General features: G+C 40.1%; 3 protein-coding genes across 3 annotated transcripts in view; all 3 read right to left on the bottom strand.

The window, feature by feature from the left end:
- The window catches only part of ZNF350 (zinc finger protein 350), a 182,586-nt gene extending 169,834 nt beyond the window's left edge, over positions 1 to 12,752 (bottom strand). Inside the window, exon 1 of the mRNA XM_036013234.1 lies at positions 12,670 to 12,752. Coding sequence (XP_035869127.1) covers positions 12,670 to 12,684 — 15 coding nt within the window. The 5' untranslated portion in view covers positions 12,685 to 12,752. The remainder of the gene's footprint in view (positions 1 to 12,669) is intronic.
- LOC114511123 (zinc finger protein 350-like) overlaps positions 1 to 19,706 on the bottom strand; it is a 200,292-nt gene extending 180,586 nt beyond the window's left edge. Inside the window, exon 1 of the mRNA XM_036013248.1 lies at positions 19,636 to 19,706. The gene's annotated coding sequence lies outside the window, so the exon portion shown is untranslated. The remainder of the gene's footprint in view (positions 1 to 19,635) is intronic.
- LOC114511120 (zinc finger protein 615-like) lies at positions 1,351 to 12,859 on the bottom strand. The gene is made up of 4 exons (XM_028529789.2): positions 12,670 to 12,859; positions 12,041 to 12,203; positions 11,662 to 11,757; positions 1,351 to 5,935 (listed from the first exon to the last, which is right to left on the bottom strand). Exons 1-4 carry the CDS (start codon positions 12,682 to 12,684, stop codon positions 4,482 to 4,484), a joined length of 1,728 nt encoding a protein of 575 aa, XP_028385590.1. The 5' UTR covers positions 12,685 to 12,859; the 3' UTR covers positions 1,351 to 4,481.
- Positions 19,707 to 19,743: the final 37 nt, after the last annotated feature.

Genomic DNA, 19,743 nt, shown 5'->3' with positions numbered 1-19,743 from the left:
TATTTCAAAAACACTATTTTCAACCCAGAGATTTCTGGTATACACACAATAAAACTGGAAAGAAGGGCGTGGGTCTAGAATATGGTCAGGACTGAAGGGCAGACATGATGAGCACCATTGTCTCATACAGTCAGTAGGGATATAGATGACAGATCACATGGGCAGTGGGTTCCTTTCATAAAAAAGCGATGAGCACTTGCCCAATGAGACAGATCCTGTAGGTCTTCAGCATCACTTTCAAACATGAGGTCCCAGAATTCACATCCAGTTGTGCCTTCTCCTGCTGGGTGAATGTCAGTGCCACATATGAACAACACTTGAAGAGTCAAACTGAGGCATCAAACTCACCAAAGTAAATGGAATCATAGCCTGGCACCCAAAAGGTGGGTGAAGGTGCAGAAACCCAGCCATTACTGAGGTCTGCTGAGGGCTAAAGTCCATGCTGGGATCAAAGGAAAGGCAGACAAACTCACTTTCAAAGGAGGTTCCCCTGGATAAACCACTGAAGTGGACAGATGATGATGCACTGGGGGAAGAGGGTAAGTGCTCTGAGATGTTAGGGGGAAAAGAGAAAAATCATGAAAATTGCACCATGGTAAAGCAGCTTCAGCTGGGCCTCCCTAGGCCTCACAGTGTACCTGCCCCAGCGAGGGCTTCAGATACATGGTACAGATTGTCCCTGGCTCTGGAGTCAGAATCCCAAGTTGGAATCCAGCTTTTGAACCTGACAAATTGTCTGACATGTAAACTTGGAGAACCTACTTAATTTCTCTAATTCTGCATGTTCCCAGCAATTTGTTATTAGTTTCCACTCTCCAGGTTGTATTAGAAGAGGAAAATGCTTAAAAAGCAAACCACAAAATCCTGGCAATGAGCATTCAGTTTCTTACTTCTATTAATCCTCAAGAAGGCAAAGTAAGTGCCAACATCAGCAGTATGCATGTCACAATTAGCCAACTGAGATTCTGGGAGTTCTAGTGAGTCACCTAGGTGTTCCCTGGTGGGAACCCCACCCTGAGACTTCAGTGCCTACAGTACCTTCCTTCCTGCTGCCTTCCTTTTTAAAAGCCCTATTTCTTAATCAAATATACTTCCCCAAATAAGGTGCTTATTGGCTTTGGGTGAGAGGTACCTGGCTTGAGAATGACTCTGCATGTGGAAGTGGGAGTTGCCACAGCTCGGGCAAGCTGGAGACACAGCCACTGCACCACAAATGGGCACCATAGTACTGTCCTCCTCCAACAGCTCAGAAACTGAGACATACCTTGTACCCATTTTACAGGGGAAAAAAAACTAAAGCCCAGACTAGAGGGAGGGGTCTTTTCCCTGTGACTCCCAGCAAAATTTGCAAATCTGGAATTTAAATCCAGGGTGCCTGACCCAGGGCATGGGGGTCTGATCAATGCTCTCTTATTTCACTCTGCACTGAGCCTGGGATTCCAAATATCTTTTCATCCTGATGCCATCTGGTCTCCCTGGAGTGTTGTTCCAACCAAAGTATCCCCATGATGGCAGACCTGGAAAGTGGGAGAACACTACAAAGCAAGGACTTAATTCTATTATTAAATGTCTGGACTTCTGAAAGTGATAGAAAATGTTAATAGTGTGGGCTAAAATTAAGGGTCCATTACCTTGTGCATAGCATTAGAAATTTTAGAACATATTATTCCAAAATAAAAAATTTATTGCATAAAACAAAAAAAGCCACAAATAAAATTCCAACATGCACCTTCGTTGTTTCACTTTTCTTAAATTCTCAAAATTCATAGGATTAGGCAGAACATGTGATCAGACATTTTCTATAAATTCAGTGATAGCTAATACACATCTGAATAAAATGCTCATCATAAAGGTTAGAGATAACAGCCAGATGAAGAAATAGAGTTTGAGGTCTGTGAGGGTCCCAGGCACAGGAGCTTCTGTTCCCATGAAGCTGGGGTGCATCACTCTCCCCAGACTTGGACGTGTTTACCCACTGAAGCTCTCTGAACCCACTTTCTATTGGTACGTTTATGGAGGTTTCCTCAAACAGGCATGGTTAATCATCAACTCTATTTCTGCCCTCACCCATCTCCAGACGTGTGGGGTGGAGATGAACATTCCAACCAGTCACCTTGACAGAACAAAAGATGCTCCCAATGCTGTTACCACTTAGGAATTTACAAGAGTTTAAGGAGCTCTGTGCCAGAAGCTGGGGACAGAGACCAGTGTGTATGTATTTTCTACATCTCACAAGGTCAAATAGTCAATCTCAAAAGGAACATAAATGAGTTTTATTATTCTATAAATGATAATATTACCGATACCAAGAGACATGTGATGGCAAGGGTTAGGGTCAGTGAAAATATGTGATGGTGAATAGCCTGAGGGTTTGTGATAACAAAAAATTCTGAATTTCTAATATGGTGTTGGTTACAAGAACCTACATATGTGGTATTTCTTAAAACTACATATAAAAACCAAACAAAAATGAGTGTCTCCTGACTAGTGTGGCTCAGTTGCTTGTGCCTCATCCCACAAAATAAAATATCACTGGTTCGATTCATGATCAGGATACATGTCTAGGTTGTGGATTTGGTCCGTGGTCAGGGTGCATTATGAGAGGCAACCAATCAACATTTCTCACTGACATCGATGTTTCTCTCCCTTGCCCTCTCTCTAAAAAAATAAAGAATAAAGAGTGCATGTTAAAACTGGAGATACAAATAAATCCTGTAAACAGCACTGCAACAATTTCACTTTCCTCTCTTTGGTATGAACTGTGACTATGTAAAGTTTTTCATTTGGGAGTAGCTACCTGAAGGGCATTTTAAAATTTTCTAAAAATTTTGTTTTTGTAATTCTAAACTTACTTTAAAATTAAAAGTTATAAAAACATTTAATAAACCACTTGTTACTACTTAACAGACTAAATACATTCATACATGTTGTTATACTAATGAAATGAATATATTGTTTTATTTTCAAGTACTACAAGGATTGTAAAACATATAAACTTAGGGGTAAAAAGATGTAGAATCACATAATGAAATAGGCATAGATCACTCCTGTGTTGTATAAATTAAAATTTAATACATGATGAGAGTAACTATCACTGTTTAAAACATAAAATTGATGAATGGCAAGGCAAGTAGAAATATGACTGAAGGTATCCTGTTCCAGTTGCTTCTGAGGTGCATTATCTGTTTGAGCTTAGAACAGAATGCTTTCATTCAAGGGTTCTTTTGTTCATTAAATGATCCGAGGTTTTGCTAAAGACCACCAAATTGAATGTGCTTATGAGTTATTTCTGCATAAACTTCCTGGTAAATAATGAGGCAACATAAATTACTGCAAACCATGCCATATTCACTGCCAGAGGAAAGAATTTCTCTAGTGTGAACTGACATCTCCTGAGGTCTTAGTTTTGGCCAGATGCTTTCTCACAATTAGAAATATTCATTGATTCATTTATTCATGATCTCTGATCACATGAGAGGGTGTACATGCAATAATAGTTTCCCAGTTTGTCACATGTATAGGATTTATCTCAGTATACACTGTTTAGACATATAATGCCCTAAAATATTTGCACCAAGCTGATTGTATCTGAGTTGTTCTGCAAATTTTGGGGGTATGAAATATAATGTACCATTTTTGCTGTGTATAATGCACATTTTTGCCCAAAATTTTGAAGGAAAACAGGGTGCACATCATAAATGGGTATAATGATTACGTACCATGGGTACTATAATGGGTATAAGCCTGTGTATAACATGCACAAAAATGTGGGTGCACATTATACACAGCAAAATACGGTGACTGATCAATAAAGACAGTACCGCATTCTTTACATTAACTTATTTTTTTCTCTCTTTTTTGCATGGTTATTCTTCATTGCATACTATTATCTTGAGGGCCTACAACTAGCAACAGGCTTTCCCCAAAGCAAGTACCTATGAATTTTCATGTTTACCAAGAATTGGCAAGTGGGCAAAAGCTTCTCCACTATAGGGTCTCTTTCATGTATGCTTTGTTTGATGTTTGATTCCTATCTTTGTAGTGAAGACTTTCCCATATGTGTTACCTTCACAGGGTCTCTCTGATATGTAATAAAGTCACTTCTGATCAATGAGAATTTTCCACATTGAGAACATACAAAGAAAGTGATTCCTGAGAGAAATCTCTGATGTTGTATGAGACACATTTTCTTCCTAAAGCCTTCACATTCATTGCATTTGTACAACTTCTCTGCAGTATGAGCTTACTGATGTACAACTAAAGTACTCTTCCTGGTGAAGCCCTTTCCACATTCATTGCATATATACAATTTCTCTCCATAGAAATTCACAGATGTACAATAATCATGCTTTTTCTCAATTAAGCTTTTGTCATATTCCTTGCATATAAAAGGTTTCTTTCCCATATGAGTGAGCCACTGTACACTGAGATGACTCTTCATGGGGAAGCCTCTCACATTCACTGCACATACATGGTTTCTCTTACATATGAGACTGCTGATGTAAAGTGAGATCAGTCTTCACCACGAAGCCTTCTCCACACACACCACATACATAGGGCTTCTCTCCTGTATGTTTTAGCTGATGTCTGATGAGATTGCACTTAGCTGTGAAACCTTTCCAGCATTCACTACATATATAAGGTTTCTCTCCTGTATGAGTCCGTTCATGTACAATCAGCTGCATTTTCACTGGGAAGCCTTTTCCACATTCGCTGCACACATAGGGTTTCTCACCTGTGTGCATTCGCTGATGTACAACTAGACGACTCTTCACAGTGAAGCCTTTCCCACATTCATTGCACATATATGGTTTCTCTGAAGTATGACTTCGGTGATGTACAGTGAGATCACGCTTCATCGTGAAGCCTTTTCCACAAACACTACATACATAGGGCTTCTCTCCAGTGTGAGTTCGCTGGTGTCCAATGAGGCAATGTTTCATTGAGAAGCCTTTCCCACATTCACTGCATAAAAACGGTTTCTCTCCTGTATGAGTTCTCTGATGTGCAGTGAGATTAAACTTTTTAGAAAAGGTCTTCCCACATAGACTGCATCCATGGGGTTTCTCTCCTGTATGAGTTTGATGATGTGCAAGAAGACGACTTTTCTCAATGAAGCCCTTTCCACATTCACTGCAAACATAAGGTTTCTCTCCTGTATGAGTTTTCTGATGGGTAGTGAGACTAAACTTTGTAGAAAAGGTCTTCCCACATAAACTGCATCCATGCGGTTTCTCTCCTGTATGAGTTCGCTGATGATAAATGAGCCGAGACTTTTTTATGAATGCTTTCCCACATTCACTACAGGTATAAGGTTTCTCTTTCATGTGAGTTTTCCAATGTACATTGAACTGTGATGTCTTGAAGAAGGTTTTGTTACATTCAGTGCATTCATACTGCTTCAGTCCTGTATGAATTCTCTGATGTTCAGTAAGTCTGGACTTTCTGGAGAAGACTTTCCCACACAGACTGCACCCATGAGGTTTCTCTCTAGTATGAACTCTCTGATGATCAGTGAGCTCAGATACCTTGATGAAACCTTTCCCACATTGAATGCATATATAGGCTTTCTCCTTGTTGAGAGTTCTCTGTTGCTGAATGACCTGGGACTTATTATTGATGGGTTTGGAACTGACATGCAATGTCATTTCAGTGTAAAATTGCTCATGGTTAGCATGCAGAATGGATGTCCCACCTCCATTCAACTCAACAGACATCCTTAAGTTACAGTTTCTGTTCAGGTTTTCAAAACTTAAATTTGATTTTAAAGGTTTTTCACATATCTCAAACATATGATTTTGCTTTAATCGGAAATGACGTTCGCTCTGATTAACAATATTTGCAAACATATTATGTTCAAGGCATGGTTCCACACTCTTTTGAATGCTTCGACTTTGCAAGTGACACTGCAGAGGATCATCAACTTTCCTGAGTTCTAGGAAAGAAGAGGACAGTGAATAATTCTGTAATATCTCATAATCCTAGTTTGGAACAAAACTGTTTTTTTTAAAGACTTCATGTGAAATAACTGTAAAATATATTTGGTCTTTGTCCATAGTTCTTGACACTGAGCTTGTAAAACCTTTGTAACTTCCTAAATGATATAAGTATTATTTGTCCTAAAACAACAGTAACAACAAAACCTTACAATAACAGCCCTGGCTGGTATAGCTCAGTGGATTGAGCACTGGCCTGCAAACTGAAAGGTCGCCAACTTGATTCCCTGTCAGAGCACATGCCTGGCTTGTGGGTCAGGTTCCCAGCTGGGGGCAAGGAAGAGGCAACCAATCAATGTTTCTCTCACACATCGATGTTTCTCTCCCTCTCTTTCTCCCTACCTTCTCCTCTATCTAAATAAAATTTTTAAAAAAACACCTTACAGTAACAGCCAATTTTATGGTAAGGAGGTGACTTAGCACAGGGATCCCACATAGATTTGAGAAGGAGCTAGTCACTAGAAACACCAATTAATTAAAAGACTGGACTTTCAGCCACACTCACTGACCTCTGGAAAATGAGGAAAGGCCTAGAGATTAATACCCTATAAAAACTTTTAACCATATCTGGTCAGCTCCTGGGCTAGTGATCACATGATGTGTCCCATGGGTGGTTCACCACAGTTCCATGGGGCAGAAGCTCCTGTATTAAGGAACCCTGCAGATCATGCCCTACATACCTATTCATCTATATCCTTTATAATAAACTAATAAACATAAGGATGCCTTTATAATAAAGTAATAAACATAAGGAAGAGTTCTGTGAGATACCTAGCAAACTAACTGAATCCAAGGAGGAGGTCATGAGAACCTCTAATTTACAGCCAGTTGGTCAGAAGCACAATGGTGCCAATTTGGACTTGTGATTGACATCTGAAGTGGGGGCAATCTTATAGGACTGAACTCGTAACATGTAGGGTCTGATACTATTTCTATGTAGACAGTGTCAGAACTGAGTAAATTTGTGAGACAACCAGGTTTAATAATTTTACGTATATACACCTGAAGCAAAGTAATAAAGGCAACTGCAGCCCGTGAAACATGGTTAAATGAACAATGGAATGTAAGAGGTGGAGGGAATCAGGATGTATGGGATGAAGAAGAGTAGATTTACAGTTGTTTATATGGAAAATGATACAATAATAAATAATAAAAGAATAAACTCCATGTTTCATGTACTCACAACTGTAAACCTACTTTTACTCCACTGTGTATTTAAAAACAAGACAAAGTTCACTAATGGGCTCAGTGGCAGAAGCAGGAAGAGGTTAATGAGAGTGAGGACTCAGTATTATTCTAGGAACAATGTGGCTTGAGCCACTAGGCACATGGAATGCCTGTTAAGGAAATGAGCAATATTACTGAAGTCCACAGTAAGGGGAAAATCTAGAGTGTATTATGAAACAAAGTTTAAGGTGATAATTTACTTATCCAAATATAAATATAAAGAAACTGGCTGAATACAGACATCTTTTTAAAAAAGATTTTATTTAGTTTATTTTTAGAGAGAGGGGAAGGAGAGGAGAGAGGGAGAGAAACATCAATGTGTGGTTGCCTCTCCCATGCCTCCTACTGGGGACCTGGCCCGTAACCCATGCATGTGCCCTGACTGGGAATCAAACTGGCAACTCTTTGGTTTTCAGACTGGCACTCAATTCACTGAGCCACATCAGCCAGGGCTCAATATAGATATCTTAAAATAGATTTTATCTGAAAATAGTGTGAATACCATCATGCAGGCACGTGTGGAGTTTTGGAAGTCAGTAAGCCCTTGGGAGAAAAGCAAACATTGAGTATTGTGATCAGGTGCACATGTGGAAACTCAGGTGTACTGAACAAATCCATGGTGAATAAGGATGTGGATCCTCAGCATCTGATTTCCAGAGAAGTATAACAGACTATTGAGGGTTTTCATATTCAAAAAACTTGCCATTCTTCATCATTCTGCAGCAATCTAACTTACCCAAAGCACCAATCTCAAATGTAGACAAAAACTATAATCAAGATCACAACCAATGCAGAGGCTAGAACATACTGTCCTATGTTCCCACATAGAGGAAAATGGACAACATGCAGTAAAGCGGTAACTCAATTAACTGTGCAGAAGGTCACACCATCCCTGCACATTCCAAGACAGGAGGTGCCCTGACTGATTACTGGAAGGTGACCTCTGATTCCTGGGAATATCCTGCCTGATAGAAGTGTCTCTTTATGTCTGAGGTCTTAGGCCATGCCAGACAGTTTATATGAATGACGTGATTTGTGGCCTGTTTTTGTGTTCCTGAGGCTTGGGACAGCACTGCAACCTTTTGACTTTAGGGGGCTAGAGACACCAGCTGGGTAAGCTTCCCCAGTTGGAAATCCTTCACACATATTGGCAAACATCATTGCTGGGAAAATTCAGCAATTTCCCTAAAAATTTATTTTTATTTATTTTTAGAGAGAGGGGAAGAGAGGGAGAAAGAGAAAGAGAGAAATATCTGACTGGTTGCCTCTTGCACAATCCACAACTGAGGACCTAGTCTGCAACCCAGGCATGTGCCCTGACTGGGAATGGAACTGCCAGCCTTTCAGTCCACAGGCTGGTGTTCATTCCACTGAGCCACACCAGCCATGGCAACAGCAATTTTTTTAAGTCAATAAGCACATATTATCCATTTCCAGGGATAAGGAGTCCAAGAAGAGCCTAACTGGGTCCTTTCCTCAGGGACTCAAGACTGAATGAAATCAGCCAGGGCTGTGGTCTCACTGGGCACTGGGGGGACTCATCCAAGCTCACTGGTTGTGAGTTAACTCAGTTCCTGTGTTTGTGGGACTGAGGCCCTCCACTCCCACAGTCAGCACGCTGTTTCCTGATAGGTGGCCCTCTCTATGACATGGTAGTTTGTTTAAGGCTGACAGGAGAGCACCTCTGCTATTTCTGCTTTTTGTCTCTTAACTTTAGACACTTTCAAAGGCTCACAGGATTAGGTCGAGTGATTTAGCATTTTTCATGTCACTCCTGAATTTTCTTCCTACCCACCTTTTATCTTTGATAATTTTAATCTGTATTGTTATACTGTCATGTATTATAACCCTGAGTATAACAGCACATGCCCCTCCCTGATAATGTCTATCTTCTACATTGTAAGCAAAGTGGTCCACTTTTAAAATGAGTTAAATAATGACATTATTTCACACAAAACTCCCCACTGGTTTCTCAGCTCCTTTGGAAAGAAAGCATGAGCTTAAATGGTCTTGATAAGCAACGTGTGACCTATATGTCAGGACTCCACCAGCCACACACTGCCCTCATCTCCAGTCATTTTCCCTTTTGCTCATTACAGTCTATCTAGACATGTGTGCTAGAAGTTCCTCAAACACATTCCAGATTCAGCTCTTTCAACTTCCCATAGTCTCACATTTGGAAAACTCTAGAGAGCTGACTCACATCCCTCACTATGTGCTCAGAGGCACATTATCAATGGGCCATTCCCACTCCTGAAAGCACAGTTTGGGAACAAACAGCCACTGTTCTGTTAGCTGCTTCAATTTTCCTTACAGCAATTTTACCCTAAAGTATATGTTTATTATTGATTATATAGTACTTCTCAGAATGAAAAAATATCAAGAGTAGAAACAAGGTCTATTTTTTTCAGTTTTTTTTGTACTGTTGTGAGCTTCAAAAATACTACGCTGTCAAAATGAAGCTTTAAAGAAATAAAGTGATCATCTCAATTGCAGGAAGGAATCACAGATATGGAACACAGAAAGAGTGTTTAGAAAGTAGACAGAAACTTTCTAATCAACATAATAACATGTCATGCAGATCACTGAAAGAAAAAGTGGAATTTCATGATAGGAAACTTGGTTACCCGGGACTGTCATCAGAATACAATGGAAAACTAATCAATTTTATTTTTATGTTCTAGAAATAATCAGAAACTATGATTAAGAAAACAATTCCATTTGCTATATAATAAAAATATATATAATACATAGGAACAAATATAAAGAAATAAAGTGTAAAACTTTTACTCTGAAACTTACAAAAGGATGTGGGAAGAAATTAAGGACTAAATTAGATAGAAAAAACAACCAATTACCCTGATTAGGATGTAGAATATGCTGAAGATGGCATTACTACCCAGATAAGAGACAGATTCAAAATAATATTATCAAAATCCTGGCTGGGTTTTTTTTTTTTGCAGAAATGTACAAGCTGATTCTAAAATTCAAATGGAAATTGAAGGATCAGAAGTCAAAATCATCTTCAAAGAGAAGAACAGAGGTGGAGGACTTAGCCTTTCCAATTTCCAAACTTATTGCAAAGTACAGGAATCAAGGCCACAACAGTACATGTACATATAAAATGTTCCAAAATTGGTTGTGCAGATAATCATCACCAAGTATTTGAATATATTAAAAACCAATTAACTATATATTCATTTTATTTTTTAAGGTTTCATTTATTTATTTTTAGAGAGGGGGAAGTGAGGGAGAAAAACACTGATGTGCTACAACCCAGGCATGTGTCCTGACTGAGAATCAAACTGGCAACCTTTTAGTTTTTGGGTCAGCACTCAATCCACTGAGTCACACCAGTCAGGGCAGCTGTATCAAACTGTACACTATGTGAATTAAATCCAAGTAAAACCAATTAAAAATATGATGAACAAACATCATATTTAGGAAAATAAATGCAGTGATAACATCTAAGAAAATCTGAATTAGGAAAACTAGGAAGTAACTAATTTGAACTGGACATAAGTCATTACCTAGTTTGGGCTGAAAATCATGTATCAGTTAAGATATTTTCTTGTTCATCAAATGGAACAGTAGAGAACTTTAGGAAGAGCTCAGCATGTAGGGAACACCCCAGCTGATGCCAAGACAAACAGAACTTTACATGTCAAGAGCGCAGAGAGAAACTGAATTTAAGAAAGGATGCAGGGAAGGTGATTCTTGTTCTCTGCTCTCACACACAAAATGGGAAGTCAGAAGCCAGCTGCCGTGACGATGAGCAAAATACACAGGAAGAAAGTGTACATTAGACAATGACGAGGGAGAAGTCAATTTGGGAGTTTATTTCACAGAACAGAAAAAGGTTAATTTGTGGGAAGAGATGAAAAGTTTAAGAGTGGAGAGAACTGAGTATGAGGAACCTCTGGGGAGGGGGATAAAGAACAACATAAATGTAAAAAAAAAAAAAAAGAACAACATAAATGTACCATAAAAACCACATTATCACAGCACTGAAGAGGAGGCTGGATGCTATGGAGGGAAATCACTATTTCCAAACAGGGCATGAAGGCCCTGTAGTAAAAAACAGTGAGGAATTCAAAGTTCTGTCTTTCCAGAGAGGCCTAGAAAGTGGAGTTTCACAGCAAGAGAAGTGGTAACACAGGCAAAGACACTGTGACTGTGGACAAAGAAGAGGAAGATCTGAGAATCCTAGGACAAAAAAAACTATACAAACACAAACAAGATGTAAATAAAGCAAAGAGGGGTCAGAGCCCAGGAGAGAAAAATGAGGTATGGTTTCCTTTAAACTTCTTTAAACAAAAAGGGTTCTCACACATGGAGGGTGGTTTGAGTTTCCTCATTCACTATCACAGCTCTGACACTGTCTCTGACTAGAATGTGACTTCCCGGCCTCCCACCTTGCTTGTTCTCACCCCCTCACCTGGGCAGACCACATGGTGCATTTCATCCTGTACTGCCCTCGGTTCTTCCCCTCGTTCCAACCTGGAGAGTGTGTCTGGTTTGCTGGCTTGATACCCTGCTTGTGAAAAATAACGGAAGACTTAGACATACTGAACTGGGCTGATGTCTGTCAAGAAGGAAGAATGTTACATTTCAGAAAACGAACAGCTTCACCTCTGTTAACATTAACAGCTTTCTCTCCAAACAGGGGACATTATATCCTCTTGTGAGGGGCAAAAGAAAGGTCTCAGATTCTACCATTTCAGAGAACTGTAGTTATTCTGAAGAGTTAAGCACCTGAGGGGAAAAAAAGCCACTAAGAGGGCACCATCTGAGTAACACAGGGGAGCTGTCCTCACCCACTGACACCAGGTTGCTGTAGTTCTCCAACATCACATCCCTGTACAGGTCCTTCTGATTGGGGTCCAGAAGCTGCCACTCCTCTAAGGTGAAGTCCACGGCCACATCATGAAATGTCAGGCATTCCTGTAACAGCACCGTGCTGTTCAATGGTGTGATGTGCTTTAGATGAAATGGAAGAGATGTTAGTTTTTCTGTTCATTTTCACTTTATAGGCGGCAGCTATATAGCAAGTGGGGTTTTATTTTGATACATAGTTCGATAATCACCTGTGTAGTGAAATACAGGGAGAGGCAAGATTAGGTTTACAATTGTTCGCATAAAAAATAACACAATAATTAATAAATAACAACACAAGAATAAAAAATCTGTGTTTAGTGTACTCACAAGAGTAAACCTAATTTTGGCCCACCCTGTATTTTATAATTGTTCATTCAGTCACCCACGCATTCATACAATTAGAAGTTTCTATAATGGGAAGTTAAATGTTCTCATTAACCTAGAAACACCACATTCACATATTTGAGAAACAAATATGTATAGTTTCAGATTAATAGAGGTGTGTTCTTTATAAACCTCTACAAATCCATTAATGAAGAAAGGAAAAGATAAAGCAAACCAAAGTCACCTGAGCCTGGAGCATTTTCTTCTGTCCTCTGAAAAAGCTGGCAAAGGCAGGCTTTGTCTTGGTGTGTTCTGGGTCTGCTCTAAATTTCTACTCAGAAATCTGTCTTCAGTCAGGTGTGTCCCCAGACATGCTGATACCCAACCCTGCAAGTTCCTCCTGCTTTACATGATTGCTCCTGGGGAGTCAGGACCTGTGGACTGAGGAGAAAATTCAATGGGTGGTACATTTCCTCTGGGCCCAGATGCTACAGTGCTCCTGAGCCCTGACTCTCACACAGTGACCACAATATCGTTAGTATCCCTTCATATGGTGTCCCTGAAGTATTCATTCTTCTGGACAATAACGTCTTGGGTTCTAACTGTTTTAGAGGAACTCCTGTATCCTGTGGAGTTTACATGGTGTGACAGTCAAAGGAGACCTGAAAAAGGACATCCACCTCCGCACCAGGAGCAGCTGAGTCTCAGTAAAATCACTTGTACAAAGCAGACCTTATGGAAAGAAAGGATCTGTATTCCTTTAAACCAAGTGTTCTCAGGGGCTTCTTCAAATGTTTCTCTACACCTCATGACTGCACACATTTCAGGGGGGAACCAATGCACTGGGCAAGTCATCAGCACTGTCTCATAAGCAGTGGTGATAATATCTTAGGGGGTTTTAAATACATACAAAAACATGCAATATTATAAATAAATTAGAAGGTAGTAAATGAAGTGCTGTAGAATTACTGCACTATAAGAAAAGGGTATAAAAGTTCTATTTAACACAAGAATTTAACAAAGTTCTAGGATGTATGTAGTCTCTCGTGTCAGAATGAAATCTAACAGTCATCTTAAGGTACATAATTTCAATGTTATGTACTTTAGCATGGGTAGGGAAAATATAATTTTCAAAAATCATCAAAACAATGCAGAAAATAAAAATAAAAAAGAATAACTGGGGCAAGTACAATGCACTTAGACGACTGTATTAACAGAAAACATAGTGCCCTGGCTGTGTACCTCAGCTGGTTAGAGCATCGTCCCAACACACCAAGCTTGCAAGTTCAATCTCAGGTCAGGGCACATACAAGAAGCAACCAATGAATGTATAAATAAGTGGAATAAGAAATTGATGTTTCTCTCTCTCTCTCTAAAATAAAAAAAAATTTAAATCTTTTTAACAGGTTAAGACAAATAAAACAAAACATGCTTATAAGTGTAAACACAACAAGGAGTCCAGTTAATTACATTAAATACAAATGCCTCAAAACTGTCACACTCAATTAAAATTTAAAACCAAATAACATGCTATTACAGGTGACATATGTAAAACATAATGGTATGGAAAGCTTAAAATAAAAGGTCAGAAAAAGCCCTGACTGGTGTGGCTCAGTGGACTGAGTGCCAGCCTGGAAATCAAAGGGCCGCCAGTTCAATTCCGAGTCAGGGCACATGCCTGGGTTGCAGGCGAGGCCCTCAGTAGGGGGTGCATGAGGGGCAACCACCTATTGATGTTTCTCTTCCTCTCTTTCTCCCTCCCTTCCCCTCTCTCTAAAAATAAGTACATAAAATCTTGTTTTTAATAATCAGAAAAAGATATATCATGAAAAGAGTCACCACAAGTAATCTCGTGTAATTATATCCTCGGACAAATGAACCAGAAAACCAAAAAATTACTACAGAGAAAGAAACAACACACACTAATAAAAGGTTCGATTTAACACTTTATAAAGTTTTCAATTCCTAGGCACCTAGCAATACAGCCTTGAAATACATAAAATAGAAGTGGACCAAACAACGACAACAACAACAACAAAAAAAAACACACACAAAAAAATTTCAACATACCTCCCTCAGTAATTGACAGACAAGTAGGCCCTCAACAAATACAATAAAACTTACAAACTATCATTTTAAAGAATATCAAAAATATTTCATAAAGTAGCAAGAAATATAGAGAGAAATTTTAACAGAAAAAAATGAAAAGATAGACTATGAAGATGACTCAGAATACCAAGCATTTTAAACATGTCATGTCTCCAAAATGTACACATAGATCCAAAATCCTTGATAGCTACATAACTTTTTAAAAAAAGTTGAAACAGTTGCTGTATCAGTTATGAAGGCTGAAGGTTACTTTAGCTGTGACAGTACTACATGTATTAGCATAATAGACAAATCAGCCAAAGGAACAAAATAGAATGCCTATGAACAGATTCAGGCATAGATAAAGACATAATGGCACAGGAAGCTCTGCAGAGAAGAGGGTAAGGATGTCTTTTCAAAAAAACGGTTCTGAGACAATCAGATATCCATGCTGGAAGTGGGGCATGGGGAGAAGAAGACTGAATCACACCTGAGAATGTACACAAAAATCATTTTGTGTGACAACTCTCAATCTCAATGGGAGAGGCACATTGATGCCTCTGTAACGTAGAGAAAAATATTTTTCTTTAAGATAGGAAACAATTTTTCAATGTGTTAAGTTATGAAAAGATCTTTTCAACAAGCCTCATAGAGGACACTAAAAACCTAATTACAATCCATTTGGCTGGAGGAAATATAAGGGGTACAAACACTGGAAAACATTTTGGCATCATCTTTTGGCATCAATTTCAGTTTAGACTGAATTCACACACATCCTAAGACACAGCATTTTCACTCGGAGGTATACATCAAAGCTATATACTCCCCCCAAAAAACATAAATAAGGGCACCTTTGAACCAGAAGAAATGTACAAGAATTTTCATGGCAGCAATATTCCTAATAATCCAGACTGCAAACAATATAAGGTCAATTAACAGTAGGCAAAACTGCCATACACTCAAACAACAGCATACTGTAGGGAAAATACAACCTTGGCCCAGCTTGCAAGCTAAGAATGCTTTAAACTTTTTTATTGTTTATATATTTTTTAAGTTATAAGACAAAGTTTATTTCAAAGTTATAAGAAAAAGTTACAGAGGTAGCAGAAGTGAGCCAGCTGGGCTGCATAGACTCAGGAAACAAGTTACAGAAGCAAAAGGAGGGCCCTTGGAGCTTCAGGGAGAGAAAGGCAAGGGTAACATCCCTGGGGAGACGGACCGGAGGATGGGGAAGGAAAAGCCACAGGCATGCTCCAGGAAGGGAGAACTTCTAAGCTTTCTAAAGAATAGTAAAAAACAAAATGAAACATACTGGAAAAAAACCTATCTTTTTGTGACTAATATGTCAGAGACATTCTGTGGTTTGCAACTCCTAAAATAATTACTGTGTAAACATTATAGAACTGCCTGACCCTTGTTAGAGTGAAAATTTATATATACCTGTGTATTCAGCTAAAGAAGACTCACATAAAAAACTGCATGATATATGATTGTTTGATACAGTTAAAATTAGGTACAATGAAATAAACTATAAATATTAGGAATAATTAATTATATGATAAAACTATAAAGAAAAGCATTAAAGTGCTTGGGATAAAGAGTGGGTGGTAATTACTTTAGGTGTGAGGATATAATATAATTGGTGTGGGGCTCATGAAATATCCCTGGGGTGCTAGCAGTGTGTTCTGCTTCTTCACCTGGGTAACAACTGTGTGTATACACACACACATGTTGGGAACTGCCCTGCCTGGTTTCAGGAGCTGTAACCCTCCCCCACCCCGCATCCCCCCCATGACTAAGGCTGAGTGAGTGACCTTCGGACCGTAAGCCACTAAGGAGACAAAGCTTATCTCCCTGACAGGGGTGACACCTCTGCTCCTTTTACTTCACCCTGCCTGGCCTCCAATGCTTGATCAGTTAGCCAATGACCAGTAAGATTCCTCAAGGGAGGGATGACCCAAGACAGGCATGATCACCAGGGCCCCCAGGGAAGGACTTGGGGACTACAGAAAAGGGGTGATGGACCCTTGCCCCTGGCTTTGACATAGCCAGAGTCCTCATTCTGTCTTCAAGAAGTCTCCTAATTTCTTGTCTGCCTTACTTCCCCTGCCCTACTTAAGCCTGAAACAATGCCAGTGGTGGGTGCAGCCCTATGCTGGAAAGGGCGGGTTCCCTAGGGTGATCAGGCCTAAGAAAGAGTATCCTGTGAAACCTGCTTTGTTTAGAATGCTCTCTATTAAATGATAAGGGTCCAAGCAGGAAGTGAGTTTGTTCCCCAAAGTTTTATGGCCATTTAACTATCTGACCCTGACTCAAAATAGCCCCTCAGAGTTCTTTGTATGTTATCTATTGTTTGATCCTTACTGCCTGATAATGATTAATGAGCTTTATGTATACATCCTGTATTCCTCTGCAAACTGAATCCAAAAACAGCTTGTCAAGGCAAGGGTTGGGGCGCTCTCCTCTTGAGAGAGTGGCCTAGGCACTCTGAGGCTTGCTCTCCCCTTGAGAGAGAAGTCGCGCCATCCCTTTTCCTCCACAGGACTTGGTAGTCCGTGTGAAGTTATTTTGTCTCATTCATAACGCCGAGGACACAGCAGGCTGGTGTCCGCATCACATACACAGTGGCTATCATATTTTATATATGTGCAAAATGTATTTTATACACATGGTACATACATGTATATTTGTATATATTACAAATGTGAACAGTACATATATATGTAAATATTGCTTTTATATTAAGTTGTAGATCTTTTAATTAACAAGTCAATGAAAGAGCTCAACAATGCCAAAAGCTTGTTTCTTAAAAACACCAATAAAATATATGTAGTTGTAGTGAGACATAGCGAAGAAAAATTGGGCAAAGTCTACAAGGAATTAATGGGAGACAAATCACATTAAATAGACTTTTTCTTGCCTTGAAGAGCATCACAAACAATTTTATGTCATTCAATTTAAAATCCTGGATGAGTCATAATTTTATGATCCTTCCCTCATAGAAACTGTTAACTCCAGACACTAGCAAGTGAATTTTCTGGGTGGGCAACAGGGCGCAGATGTCCACTACGACCCCACTTCGAGAGTTGAGCCAATGCTTTGAGATAAGAATAAACTCTAAACATTGGAAAGTAAGACAAAAAATTAAGGTTACATTCTGACAATGTTACATCAACATGGAAAAAGAGATTCAAGGAATTACTCATTTAAAAGAGAAAATGTTCTCCAGAAACCACTAAGCAGATTTCTACTTTTGTAGCTGGCTAAAACTGCAAGCACCACGTAACTAAGCTCATTTCATGGTAAACCAATCACTAGTCACTAGCGAAGGGAACTGTTACAGAACAAACAATGGGGGCCTGGGACGATATACTATTACTGAAAGAAGCCCCCAGGTCCGTTATGTCTGCTGCCCGAGGAAAGACGTCTCTCAATGCCAGAGATTTGTGAAAAGGAAAGGAAACATTTATTTAATGCTATACTAACTTAAAGTAGGGACCTAACGTCTTCACCAAAAATCCTAAAGTCCCTTAAAGCACCCACAGACACAGTCCTTCCTTCCTTCCCCCTTTGCCCAGTCCAGAGTACCCTATCTCCTAAAGCTGCAGGGGTCCCTACTCTGCCAGAGCCGCGTGGTTCGTCCTCTCAGGGCTGTGGGAGTCTCCACTCTGTCAAGGCCGCGTGGTTCTTTCCCTCAGGGCCGCGAGAGTCTTCACTCTGCTAAAGCTGTGTGGTTCTCTCTTGCAGGGCTGTGCATGGTTCTCCTCCTTCAGGGCTGCGCATGGTTTTTCCCCCCTCAAATGGCTGCCGCATCTTGGTTTAAATCCCAGCGCCAATCTTCCTCTGAAGCCCCATTTCCAGCTCCTCTCACAATTGGCTACAGCTGCCAGATTCTGGGCAGGTGTGGCCCTGTGGTGTGGAGCCAATTATCTCCAGGCTCTTCTGGATCTTATTACAGATCCCTATTTGAGGCTCCCCTCTTGGCTGCACCCTGTTGCAGAACTGGAATAACTATCGACTAAGATGGACCAGGGCTTACTAACACACTGACATATGAGTCACCTTGTCAGAGGAATGGATATTAAATGAAATAGAGATTTTATCAGTAAAGAAGAAAGTGTGAATGTATGACAGGCAAGTAAGCAAAGTGTCCACTGCTACATATGAAGAGGTGAGAGCAGGTGTTGGTAAACATTTTCTGCACAGGTACAAATATATATTTTTGGCTTTGAGGGCCATAGGTCAGGGTCACAAAGACTCAGTTCTGCCTTTGCAGAGAGAAAGCAGCAAGACAATGAGTGACTGAAGGGCGTGGCTGGATTAGTCTCTCCATTGCAGTTTACCAACTCTTGGATAAGAGGCTGGAAAACAGTAGGGTCTCTAATTACTTGCCCTGGGCTCTACTACCTTCTCTGAGGTTTATATCTAAGATCAATTCCCCACTCCAAAATAAAGGCACATCTGAACCAGAACACATGAACAAAAATGTTCACAGCATCATTATCCATAACAAGCCAAATTGCAAACAATACAAGCTTAATTAACAGTAGGAAAAACTGCTATATACTCAAGCTACGGAATGCTAAGGATTCCGTCGCGTCCCAACAGCTGAGGTTAGAACCTCAACCCAACCACCAGCCCGGGGTCCTGGGCGTCCTCAGGATCAGGAGCCTCCTCGGAAAGCCACTGATCACACACACACACACCCTTATTATTCCGAAACATACACCAAACACCCTCACGTAATGACCATCCACAATGGCCATAACATCACTGAGCCCCAAGTTAAATTCCGAATCTGAATCTGACGCCTTTATCCTAAAGGCCACCTCCATCCGTTACAAACAGAGTGAACCGAAAAGACCACGACAGTCGGGAAACAGTCGTGGATCTCTACAGACCCTTAATCTCCTGACGATCCCAAAGGTACCCCAACCACAGACAGGAGTGTCACACCTGGTTGCTCCCAAATACCTAGACGCTCCTCCCACCAGCCCCCGCCGATAATTTCATGGTTCCAAATACACCACTGCGCCCCTGTGGCTTCACGTACTCTGGGACAGGCAAACCTCCCAGGAGACAAAATCTTTCTAAAAACTTCAAAGGACTAGGGAAAGCTGACCTGATTTTTTCCAGGCAGCAGGAGAGTCTGAACTTAACACTTCCGCAAACTGCTTATGCCACGGAAACGTCGCCCAGATATATCGTCGGCATACGGCGGCCGACGAGG

This window comes from Phyllostomus discolor, chromosome 12, assembly GCF_004126475.2.
Source record: "Phyllostomus discolor isolate MPI-MPIP mPhyDis1 chromosome 12, mPhyDis1.pri.v3, whole genome shotgun sequence".
NCBI lineage: Eukaryota > Metazoa > Chordata > Mammalia > Chiroptera > Phyllostomidae > Phyllostomus > Phyllostomus discolor.
Note: the sequence above shows the minus strand (reverse complement) of the source record. Positions and strands in the feature narration are given on the sequence as shown.